At 39.2% G+C, this 13113-nt stretch overlaps 1 protein-coding gene across 1 annotated transcript in view; it reads left to right on the plus strand.

Annotated features, from left to right (window-relative positions):
* The window catches only part of CCDC192 (coiled-coil domain containing 192), a 211463-nt gene that overhangs the window by 25576 nt on the left and 172774 nt on the right, over nt 1–13113 (plus strand). The window contains exon 3 of the mRNA XM_040444381.1: nt 9832–9939. Within this exon, the coding sequence (XP_040300315.1) occupies nt 9832–9939 (108 nt within the window). The remainder of the gene's footprint in view (nt 1–9831; nt 9940–13113) is intronic.

Raw genomic sequence — 13113 nt, forward strand, 5'->3', positions numbered from 1 at the left:
GGGGTGCCTGGGCTGGCTCAGTCAAAAGAGCATGTGACTCCTGATCTTGGGTTATGAGTTCAAGACCCACATTGGGTGTAGAGATTACTACAAAAGATAAACTTAAAAATAATCCTTGGAAAACTTTTTTGCATAGTCCTAGTCCACATTCTTGCTCTTCTTCTCTCTGCTTTTCATCTCAGAAAAGGCTAGCAAGAAAGTCAAAAAAGGGAAGAAATGGAGACAGCCAAGTAAAAACCTGCTTTAGCAGGTGGAAGAGGGTATAGAGGCAGAGCCTTCTTCTACTACATTTTGAATTTTTGCTCTTACAGTATGCATACTGACTTATTTTTTCTAATGAGGAGTAATCAGGCTAGGTACAGTCATATAATAGGAAGACCAGTCAAGTTTCTAAGACTTTCTGGCCTTCATAATCAAACCTCAGCATCTTGCCTAGGCTGCAAGCTCCCAGAAGCTACACAAAAGAAACATAAAAAAAAACAAACAAAACAAAACAAAAAAAAAGCCAGAGATTAAAAAGGGGAAGATTTTTGAAAAAACCTTCTTCTATGGCTCAGGGGTTACACTAAGTATTTTTCTGAATTACCACATTTAATTATCACAGCAGCCTCCACCAAGTTAACATTTTCTCCACTTTTATGGATGAGGAAATGGAGGCCCAGAATAATTAACTTGCTCACTTAAAGTCACGCGCACGGTAAGTAACAGTCAGATCCACATCTCAAATCAACAAAATCCATTCTAGTTAGTGTTAAGTGGAAAATGAATTACTGAAGGATCTTAGGTATTTCAACAGGTTGTCCAGGAGAGTCAGAGAACTAGGTGTGGAAACCACGGTCAGTTAATCACACCAGATTCTGCTGAGGAACCTACTATTGCTGCCACTGGGCACAGACCCCACCTCACCTGTCATTTCCCCTGAATATGAGATATTACTTCTAAGTCTCCTGTCACTTCACCTCTGAAAACAGGATGACCCTGTCTACCTGTCCAGATTCTGTTCTATTTGGCACCTTTTTCATACCACTCTCCTCTATGTTGAAGACTCAGGCTGGTGCGTCTAATTGGTGGAGCCTAAGTCACACGCCTACATCTTGGATGCAAAGGATGTTTGGGAGGGCTTTCCTGGCTTTTTCACTTTGGAGAGATGGGATTCGTGAGATGGGAAAATTTCCAAAAACAGAAGGACACTAGGCCATCGAGACAGCATGATAAATGGCTACCTCAGGGTGCAAGATGAATTAGCTATAATGGTCTTCTCATTTCATAGATGAGGAAGCTGGAGCCTACTGGGTAGCTAATGTTGGCCATGCTGTGCCCTCTTCTTAGATATTCTGGCCATGCTCCTTAGTCATGTTTTGACTGAGAGGCCTTAAAAGAAGTGGAAATTCACAGCAAAAGAGAGCGCTCCCATCTGTCCTCTGCTTACCTTATCATGTTGGAATGTACTATGGAAACTGTTACTGAACTTTTATCTGATCTAAAAGGATCCGTGAGACATTTCTCCTTTAGATCTTGGTAAAGAGAGGAGTGTGTGCAAATGTTGGGGGCAGGGGAAGGCTTCTCGTGGAAAAGGTTTCTCATGGAACATCAAGTTCAGCTGAGGATTTTCTAGCTAGGTTCTGGAACAATATCATTAGAGGACTGAAGTTCTGATCATTACAGTTACTTTTCTTGAAATTTTTTTAAAGTTTACTTATTTAGAACCTAAAATTCACTGGTGGAAAAAAAAAACTACCTTCACACTCAACACTTTCAATTGTGAGACATTTGTTGTTGTTTTTACATGGTATAGCAATAATTTATTCACCAAACTGTGTGAAAAGCCACAATTAACTTGGGCAATAAAAGGCTATCACCTCCCCTATAAGCTAACCCAAAAATCCTAACCGGAAAATGCAAGTGCATTTCCTAAACCACTGGGATGGAGTGGGAACATGAAAACGTTGTTGGTTAATATTTCAAAGTACTCAAAGTCTAAACCTACATATGATGTGCAAAAAAATTAAATAATCCTGTCACAGAAAGACTCAATGATTCAAAACACTATCTTTACTGTTGGGAAAGGTATTTGTATCATGTCCCACTTAACAAAAATTTTATTTGGAAACAAACAGTATCCTCTGAGCATTTTTTCTTAAAGAAATAAACATCCAAATTTTTTCATTTTGTTCTCCCAACAATCCTGTGAAGTAGGCAAACAACACTTGAGCCACTTTTAACATCAACTAATTTCTTTACTCCATTATTTATCTGTTTATACATTTGTTTTATACTAAGTTATTTTTAACTGTGGTAAAATATGTATGACATAAAACGGACCATTTTAATGATGTGCAAAGTGTTCAGGGCAGTAGGGCAAAGCATGTTGAGATTTTTGTGCAACCAATCTCCAGAACGTTTTCATTTTGCAAAGCTGAAACTCTATATCCATTAAATAAGTCTCTATTTTTTCTCTCACTCATTTTTTTAAAGAAATCGAAATCCGTTTTTAATAGCAAATTACCTATGTTCTTTAAAATTTTTGGGGGCGCCTGGGTGGCGCAGTCGGTTAAGCGTCCGGCTTCAGCGGGGTCACGGTCTCGCGGTCTGGGAGTTCGAGCCCCGCGTCGGGCTCTGGGCTGACAGCTCGGAGCCTGGAGCCTGTTTCTGATTCTGTGTCTCCCTCTCTCTCTGCCCCTCCCCCGTTCATGCTCTGTCTCTCTCTGTCCCAAAAATAAAATAAACGTTGAAAAAAAAATTAAAAAAAATTTTTTTTTTATTGTGAGTGAAATACGATGTCATTATTAAACTTAAAATGTTCAGTAGGATAGGTGAACACTGGCTGATGTGAGTCGGCAGTTGTCAGAACCAGGCCTTCCGGGGAAGGTGTGCTTCCTGCTCTACCTTCCAGAAAGAGAAACTAGGTTTTGAGTTTGGGGCATTTCCCTAGCCCTAGGAAAATAAAGATTATTTAAAAAAAAAAAAAATTTAACGTTTACTTTTGAGACAGGGAGAGACAGAGCATGAACGGGGGAGGGTCAGAGAGAGGGAGACACAGAATCTGAAACAGGCTCCAGGCTCTGAGCCGTCAGCACAGAGCCCGATGCGGGGCTCGAACCCACGGACCGTGAGATCATGACCTGAGCCGAAGTCGGCTGCTTAACCGAGTGAGCCACCCAGGCGCCCCATAAAAAAAAAGATTATTTTTTTATTCACCTGTGTGATGTACAGTAGAGGCAGCAAGAACATAGTGGTATTCTCATTCATTAAAATTTGGTATTTTATTTTAGAATAAAAATTAAAGGTAGTTAGAATATAAATCAATTCCTAAACAAGGAATCCCTAATTTGGGCTATAGGGATGGCATTGAGAATGTGGCTTCAACAGTCTACAATTACATGCAAAATGGTGGTCATGTGTGCTGCTGTGTGTGTGTGTGTGTGTGTGTGTGTGTGTGTGTGTGTGTTTGCGTGCACATGCATGCAAAACATGCATGTACACTTTTCTTTCTAATAAGAGAATTCATAGATATTATTAGGTTCTAAAAGAGGTTTGTGATGCTCTCATTTCTAAGAAATTGTCCCATAAAATCAAAATGGTGGAGGTCACAGAACAAATTCTGTAACATAATATGAACCCAAATTTAGGTATCCTCATACCCAGTCCCTGCTTTCCGGCTAATTTTCCTTAATCAATGGTAGATACACTGTTTACTAGGGACCTTTTCTCCTCTGATGGTAAGAAGCTATAAAGCAATGTGATTTCTGATGGATCTAGAATCTTTGAAAAAGGTTAGGACTGCCACTCACCTCCTTCTAACATCTATCAGAGTCCTCATCAAAGAGAAAAGAGCAAGTCCCCAAGGCAAAGAACTGTATATTATGAGTGAGCATAAAAATATTGAATTAACTACCAAACTTTTGACATTCTTTGATTTTTACATTAAAACTAAAATCCTTCGATTTTTGTATTGGAGAGAAATTCTAAGCCTAAGAAATCTGGTGAGGGTATTAATCCTGTCGGTCTTGTTACTACCAGTTTCTCCATTGCTTAGCGTAGTATCCAGCAAATAGTGAGTCTTTAATAAATATTTTTTGAATTTAATGAATTGAAATGCTTTGAACTGAACTAAAATGACACCTTTAGCTTGTTAAGAGTTTCAGGTAAGCCATTATTTAGTTATTTATGAAGCTATCAAATGTCACATGGTCATTTCTCTTTAACTTCCAGGGCAACAGTCTTTTTATAAGTTAATATCTGAGTCAACAATTCCTTTTGAATCCCTCTTCTTTTATTCTTTTTTCTATCAGTGATGCTATAGAAATGAAAAAGTAGTGAAACCTTACACAGGAAGAAAGGTTGACCTTTAGAAATGTGGTTTTTTTCTAGAAAAGTAGTATCCTGGAACTTTGCGATGGCAACTTGATAGACTGTACAGGTCCATGTTGGACTTAGACCTGGGGAATTCAGAGACCAAAGTTCAGGAAAGGCTGCCTTATAAAACATTCAATTCATAATTTAACAAAGATGACTTAGACAGAGGGTCTCTATACTTTTAGATTTCCTAAACCCACACAAATTTCCACCTCCAACATAATTGGGATTAGTTCTCATAGCACTGCCAACTTTTCAATTCTTCTGAAGAAAAAAACACTAAAAGAATAATTTCCATATATTATCACCATCATTTGTTAAAGAAACATGCTCTTAACACCAAAATATATAGAATGATCAAAATCTCAGAATAAAGGACAGTTCTTTAAATGGAATACATTTGGCTTCATGAAAAATTCATATTTTTTTAAAGAATTTTACTTCCGTCTTTTTCTTGCTCCTGGTGGAAATGTTATCACAAACCAATACTGATCAATGGGCTAGCATTTGGGAAGCGCTAATACAATTAAACTCATGTGGTCTGAGGTTTCTTCGTTTCCACTTCCAGATCTACTCTCCACCCTTCCCCCAATCTGCTCTTTTCTGGGGAAGCTGGTCTCTCTGAACTTGTCATTCAGGAGCTCTTGCCCTCTGGTTTTATGGTAGACTCAGCCCAACGGAGATAGAGAAGAGCACAGGGTGAGAGAAGGGGAGGTCAGGCTATTTATTCCACTGGTCCATCTACCATTATGACTAAGCACAGGTTGGCTGTGGTTCTGTTTCTCTACCCAGGCCGTCAGCTTGTAGACATGGCCCCCTGCTCAAGCTCTCTTTCTAGCTTCTCTAATAATACTCTGCCATTATCTCTTCAGGCTCTTGACTCCCTTCAGGTCAAGATGAGGCAAAGGTAATCTTTGGCACTTCTTGGGAGTGTCTCACCATCCTTTCTTCATGGCCTTAACTGTGCCCACATGTTTGTAAATAGTCCCTTCATTAAACTCCCCTTAATCGCTCCTTTGGAATGACTTTCTGTTTCCTGCTGAGATGTGCCCAACACATTTTTCATTTAAAAATGAAAAACTGAGGCCCCAAGAAGTAAAGCCCAGATGTCACACAGCTCAGGTCACGTGGTCAGGTCCAGAATATGGCCTTCCAGATTACAAACAGTGTTGTCCTTAGTCAGTGCTCATCTGTCATCCTCCCGATGGCTATCTTCTTCCCAGTCATACTGATAGGCAGTTTCTGGAACCATCTTTTCACTGGACTTTGGCAATAACTGTAGTTTGTTCAAGTTTTAAATAAAAAAACCTCATATTAGCAGACTATTTCAGCAACTCCAAAACAGAGGAATACTGTTTCCATTAGAATGGATTGGAATCAGGAAAAACTGAGTTTTTTAAATTGCTGCTTAAGTAGAAATTGGCAAATGAGACTAAGAAACTATTGCAAAAGCTAAGCACAAAAGGACACAAGGATGATGAAATTTCCACTGTAAAATGAATGCTGATCACCGAAGATGGGGTTGGGATGACATAAACTGTCCAGAGTAAGGGGCTGAGGCGGGAGCCTAGGGAAAAAGTTTCATCAGCATGAGAGATATGAGCAGGTTGTAGAAGATAAAGAAGTTTAGAGCCTCCAGTGTCTGTTAAGCAGGGGGAAAAGCAGTAGTAAATAGACGTTGAGCTGAAGCTTGACCACTGCGAAATGTGTTGAAAGCATGTTTTATCAGGCATGAAGTTACTGCGTCACTGAGGAGAGGCCGCTGTTGGAACCCTGGACATTACAACTTTTAGACTGCTGGAAATATTTGGTCGTCTTAACTGGACCCATGTCAAAAAGCTCTTCTGTGAAAGTGCTATTTGCTATAATCACACCTTTAATCAGCCATGTTACTTTTAAATAAACACACATGCACATATTTAACCTATTAACTTTGTTCTCGCCGCATACTTGAATTTCCCACTGTTATCATTCCATCATTTACTCTTACTTAAGTGTCTCTCTGAGGACATTCTCTTTATTAGGGTTTAAAAATAAGCTAGAAAGTTTTAATAGCACATGATTCTCTTTAAAGGAGTTGGGGCAGTGGAATGACCAATAATCACATTAAGTGAGTGTTTCATCTGTCTAAGTTACCTGCTTTACCATATTTAGTCTGCACAAAAACCATCACCCAATTCCATGGCCATCTCCTTGCATTCTGCTACCCTAGCTTGTACCTGGCCTTTGGCAAACAGAATTTCCCCAGTGCTCTGATCCCTGTCAGCGTCCCAGACCAGATACATGGAGAATATTCCCCAAAGAAGCCACTGTTAGCAGAGAGGGCTGCCCCTCTGGTGTAACCACCAACTTTGCCTGCTGCGGCTTCATCAATGACTACTTACTGGGCTCCTACTAAATGCTCAGTGCTGTTTAGTCTGGTTTCTGCAGGCATGGGCCTTTCTATATATTGCACATGGATTCAGAGGCAGGGGAAGGATTTGGGTCAGAGACCTTGAACCAGTCCTGAGGAGGGGAAGGAGTGTGTATGGCTGAGGAAGAAGAGGGAGGTCATCCGAAGATAAAGAAATACTGACGTACTTAAAAGTAAGGAAGGGGATGATGAAAAGATACTGAGATGGCTTAGTGACATCGAGAAAATTTAAAGTAGAAAAAAAAGAATAGATTTTCCTCTAGATCCTCAAGTGAGGAAACTCTACAACTAAACAAGAATTGACTGTTATAATTTTGTATAAGATTTGTCAATTAGAAGACTGTTAACTTGAACACACATGCATAATGCTCTAGTGTCTTTACTGTAATCACAGTTTAGTGGATTTTTAAATATATTTTTTATTTAAAATTTTTTTTTTAAGTTTACTCATTTTTCAGAGACAGAGAGACAGAGCATGGGCAGGGGAGGGGCCAAGAGAGAGGGAGACACAGAATCTGAAGCAGGCTCCAGGGTCAGGGCTGTCAGCACAGAGCCTGACGTGGGGCTCAAACTCAGGGACCGTGAGATCATGACCTGAGCTGAAGTCAGATGCTTAACCGACTGAGCCACCCAGGTGCCCCCAAATTTTACTGGATTTTTAATCTGTCCCATTCTTTTAGTTTAATCATCTTGGTTATCTTAGTTCCATGTACTGAAATGACTGGTTTGATATTTAGGTAGACATTTTTAAGGCAAAAAGCAGAAGTTAAAAACTGGAACTCCCACTGAATTGCTGGAATTCACCACTTGAAAATCCACAGACAGGTTCAAAACCCAAACACCTGTATAAATCATACATGTGACAGCATTTAACAGACTTGTGACTTGTATAATTCACTCATCAATTACTTTAACTACCAAGACAGATTGCGTTCATAATAAACACAAATGGCTTTAGATGGGGTGTGCCCAGAAATGCCTGAAGAATAAACTTAATGGTAGAAATCTCATCTGCTGGTCTTCTGCCCTTGTATCCTCCAAAACTAGGATAAGGACTAATGACACCTAACTTCTTTAGGGTCCTTGAAATGACACACACACCTCTAAAACATCTAACCCTACGTATGTGCTTATTCCTGAAATTATTCTTGATTGAATTTGTATTCCTTTGTTTGGTAAGTGGGGGTTGCCTTCCATTAAAGACTGCTGACCTTTACATAAACCATTTTTTACCTCTGTGTAGATACACTTATGGCTCTTTCCCTTAAGGGAGAAGGAGATTAGGAAGGCAGGAGAGTGACAGCTTCCACTGGAGTATGGATGCAGACGATAGACTGCCTTCTTCACAGTTTGCTCAGGACTGTCCCTACTTCACAACACATGGCAATTTCTTATATCTATCTGCATAAAAAGTCCTATGACACTTAATAACAGTCTTCAATCAATTCTGTTTCATTTGGCCTTGACTTACAATGCTTTTATCTTACTGGAAATGATTGTCCTTTGTGGCTAGGGAAATCTGGGATGTTTGGAGAGAAAGACCCAGAGAAACAGATTAGTTTGATCTTACTTGATCTACTCACAAAAAATTTAAGAAACTACCTTTTGAGATCAAACGTTAGACAGGAAGAGTTTCCCTGGAAATGACAACTAGATCTGGAAATCCCAATCTTTTTGGAATATTTGGGCCTCTTGAAATTTCCCCTTTCTGCATAAAATGTTTCACAGCATGAATTATCTACAGGTGTAGATATATAAGAATATTGTTTTGAGGCTAATTTTTTAAGATTTTTCTTCTGGACTGACTTTTGAAATGTATTGGAATCATTATGGGATGCTGAGGATCAATGATTCATTCCAAATATCATTGTTCTAGCCCAAGATGTTCATCCCCCAAAGTCTGATTGGTGCAGGGGGTGTGTGAGAGGGGGATTACGCAGCCGTGTGTGATCTAGGAACCAGGCTGTTTTGGAACATAGCACCATTTCTTTGCCCTGCATCCTATGGAGTTTCATTTTATCAAAGGCCCATGGCAGGGTCCTAGGGTTGAAAGTACTGTATGAACAATTGTATGATCTTTATGGCTGGTTCCATTTACCACCAGATGGCTCTATTGTATCAGTAGGAAATGCACACATGTATAAAAATGGTGGGATCCTAGACCAAAGAAAAATACAAAGCACCAGTCAAAAAAAAAAAAAAAAAAAAAAAAAAAAAAAAAAGAACACAGTTCTTTCTTTTTATGGGGTTAATTGGAGGCAGTTAGAGGAGCCTGCACATTCATAAGGAATTCACAGGAAGGTCACAATCCTAGCACATATGAGGTCTCCCCTTTCAAGTTTCCATATTGCTGTGTAATTATTAATTGTCGGGATAGCCAGAGTAGTTAGGAAGTGCTTTTGTCTGGGGAGGGCCTGTGACTGATACTTCCTTACCAATTGTGTATACTCTCCTGCTTGTGGATGAGAAAGGGCAACTTCAGAACAACTTGGAGAGGCAAAGTCTACATATACCTCTGCTAACTTGAATCCTATTAGCCATATTCTGGGCAAGAATGAGCCGATTCCAAACCCTGTGGTATCTTTGCTTGAATGAACCTTGGGGTGGGAAGGTGGCAATCAGAGGAAGCAGGTTTCTCTGAGTTTGCATGGTTCTATTCCTCAGGAGAGGTGAATGCTAAAAATAGAGGCACTCTAGGTGACATCTCTCACTAGGAATGTGAAATTTTGGTCTTAGCCTCTTGAAGGAAAGTTCTGTTTGTATCAAGAAAAAAAAAAAAGCTGCAAACTAACCAAACTCCAGTGTGGATAATTTTAGTCTAACTTTCTAAAGCTGTTCATTGTCACAATTTAATAAGCATTTTTTTTACCCTCCTTTTAGACACTAAACTCTTGAGTAAGACCACTGTTTTTATAACATTTCACTCTTTTAAATTACTGTGTTGAAGAAAAAGAGATGATTTGTGTGAGTTTATTAACTCTATCCTTAGCCCATAAAGTTGTTTGAGATGCACTCAGGAAGCTATCCGTATCACAAAATAATATTTGATTATTGTTTTAAAGAAAGAGTCCCTGGAAACTGGACAGATGGCGTTTACTTTGGCACAACTTGAGGCCTTGGAGATTTGCCTGAAGGAAGCAGAAGAAAAGGCTAAAACCTTATCTGAACAGGTAATACCTGTCGTTCACACTGGAAATGTATGTTCCTTAAGGGTGCAGGAGAACAAATGTAAATCTAAATACTTGTCTAAAAAAAAAACAGAAGGAGAACAAACTTAATTCCCAAAATAAAGTTGGGGGGGGTGTTGCAAAATGGTACAAGTTTCCAGTTATAGAACAAATAAGTCATGGAAAGAAAAGGCACAGCATAGGAAATAAAGTCAGTGATATGGTATTAGTGTGGTATGGTGACAGAAGCTAGCCATACTTACAGTGAGCACAGCATAATGTATAGAGATGGTGAATCACTATGTTGTACACCTGAAACTAATGAAACATTGTGTGTCAACTATACTCAAAGTAAATAAATAAATAAATCTGTTAAAAAAATTTTTTTTATGTTTTATTTTGTATCTGAGAGAGAAAGAGAAAGAGTGTGAGCAGGGGAGGGCCAGAGAGAGAGGGAGACACAGAATCTGAAGCAGGCTCCAGGCTCCGAGCTGTCAGCATAGAGCCCGATGCGGGGCTCGAACTCACGAATTGGGAGATCATGACCTTAGCTGAAGTCGAATGCTTAACCGACAGAGCCACCCAGGTGCCCCTAAATAAGTCTGTGTTTTGACCTCTGCCCCTATTGATGCACATACATGCATGCATACACACACCAACACACGCACACAGAGGGCTTCATTCATTTTAGGTATAACAATAATTACTTCAGTCTTCATGGATTTTTCCAGCCTTTAAAACTCCTTTTACGTTTGTATTTTGATTTCCATTCACCCTAGCCCATGAGTTAGGCAAGCCATCTTTAAGCAAGTAGTTCTCCTGAATCAGTGAAGCGTATTTGCATTGCAAACATCAGATAAGTCCAGAGGTCAGATAAAACCTCCAGGGAGCACAGAGGAGCAATTTTCTCAAATTGTTGGAGGAAACAGAGATTTGGCTTCCCTCTTGGGTCTTTAAAACTCACAGGAGCGGTGGAGCCCAACCAGTAGTGGGCTGTACTCGACGCTCTAGAGATGACCTAGCAGGGCTTTCATGTCAGACACGGTGACTGTGGGAATCAGCAAAGCTCAGATCAGGGACTGGCCCATTTCCCAATATTATACTTTGTAAACAGTGTAGTGCACAGCACAAACCCCAATGTTAATTGTTGCCTCTCCTCCTGGGCAGTGGGGTTTGGCCCCTGAGAGCAAAGTCACTCCGGAGATAGTGAGTAGAGGAAAAAGGACAGAAATGCTATCAACATTTATTGATTTATTGTGAATTGATACATTTTGTTATATAATTTTAGAAACTTTTGAAGAAGTTTTCAGTTTTTTTTTGCGTACTAAGGTCTGTCTAGCAAAGTTTGCTTACATCAGAATTTTATAAGAATTTTTGTGGAGGGGCACCTGGGTGGCTCAGTAGGTTAAGCGTCTAACTCTTGGTTTCAGCTCAGGTCATGATCTCACAGTTTGGGAGTTCGAGCCCCACATCAGGCTCCTCGCTGACAGTGCAGAGCCTGCTTGGGATTCTTTCTCTCCCTCTCTCTCTGCCCCTCCCCTGCTCATGCACCCGTATGCGCACATTCTGTCTTTCTCTCATTCTTTCTTTTTTCTCTCTCAAAATAAATAAATAAATAAATAAATAAATAAATAAATAAATAAATAAATAAGATTTTTTGGAGAGACTAGGGTAGATGGTGCTTGTGTTATATATTACAAAAAGTATAATTAACATGTAATGTAATGACACACACAAATGGCCTCCATTTCTTTTTCCAATTTACCAAAAAAGTGCATCTCTTCCTTCGGGATGTGTTTGTTATTTACTAAGTGTGGTTGATGTAAAAACTTGCGTCAGTTAATGAAAGGGTGTTGCCTTAGGCCCAGACCCATTTGGAAAAGTTTCTATGTCAGCCACATGCCATCACCCTGGCTTGCCAATGGGTCTTGCTTCTCAAACAAATAAAAACAAGTCTCAAACTATAGCAAAATTCTGAGTTATAAAGAATATAATGATGGACAAGAGCCTCCAAACCTGGAAGAGATTTTGAATGGCTAATGAAAAGAGGGCACCCTGGCCGGTATTAGGTTGCACGGAGAAGATATATATGTTTATTTTGTAACTGAAGGCCTTTTAATGTCTTCACATTTAAACCAATAAAATTTGATTCACCCATAAAAGTAATCATTCCGTTTGTTCTTTATAAAATATTTTTATTTTACAATAAAAACAACCAGCCCCTAACACTGAAGATTCTTAGCTCCATGATCCTTTCTGTAATATCAAACAATTAGTTCCATTTTTTAAAGTATTTGCAGATTAAGTATATAAAATGCTAACTGGATTTTACTCAACTTCTCTGTACCTACAGTAAGTAAGATGCTACTTAGATGTTTGGGGAAGAAAGATCTATAAACAGGGCTTCTGTACCCAAATAGCTCACAACCAAAAGAATCATTGAAAGAGGAAGTAAGGGGTGCCCGGGTGGCTCAGTTGGTTAAGTGTCAGCCTTTGGCTCAGATCATGATCTCTTGGTTCATGATTTTGAGCCCCGTGTCGGGCTCTGTGCTGACAGCTCAGAGTCTGGAGTCTGCTTCAGATACTGTGTCTCCCTCTCTCTCTGTCCCTCCTCCACTTGCACTGTGTCTCTCAAAAATAATTTTTGTTTTTCCAAAAATGAATAAACGTTAAAAAAAAAAAAAGAAAAAGAAAGAGCAAGTGAGTGAAAATATGTACTTGCATAGCTCCAGATAAACTCTACAATAGCACTAAATTGCAGGGTCTGTGTGTATTCCTTTCCTGAAGTATTGCCTTTGGAGTTGCCAAATTTGTATAACCAAGTGAATTTCATTGAAAAAAAAATAACCATATTACAGGCATTTTCAACACTACATTTTTAATTGAGTACTTTATTAGATTTGGCTGTCTCTACTATTAGAGTTGAAGAGTTAATCAAATAGAGACACTGCTGAGAGGATTCAATCCTGAAAATTTTGCTTCTTCCAGTACTTTAGTTTTTAGTCTTATTCTTGAAAACATAAAAAATATGAGAATATTCCCCTCCCCCCATATTTAAATTCAGTAGACAGTTTTAAAATGTGATGACAGAAGAATAGGGAAAGGCAAGGGAAGTAAAAGACCTTCCATGAGGCTGAGATAGGAAAATATTTCAGAATCGAACACCTGTGTCAAACA

The sequence above is a fragment of the Herpailurus yagouaroundi genome, unplaced genomic scaffold (genome assembly GCF_014898765.1).
Source record: "Herpailurus yagouaroundi ecotype Mexico unplaced genomic scaffold, PumYag 192, whole genome shotgun sequence".
Classification (NCBI taxonomy): Eukaryota; Metazoa; Chordata; class Mammalia; order Carnivora; family Felidae; genus Herpailurus; species Herpailurus yagouaroundi.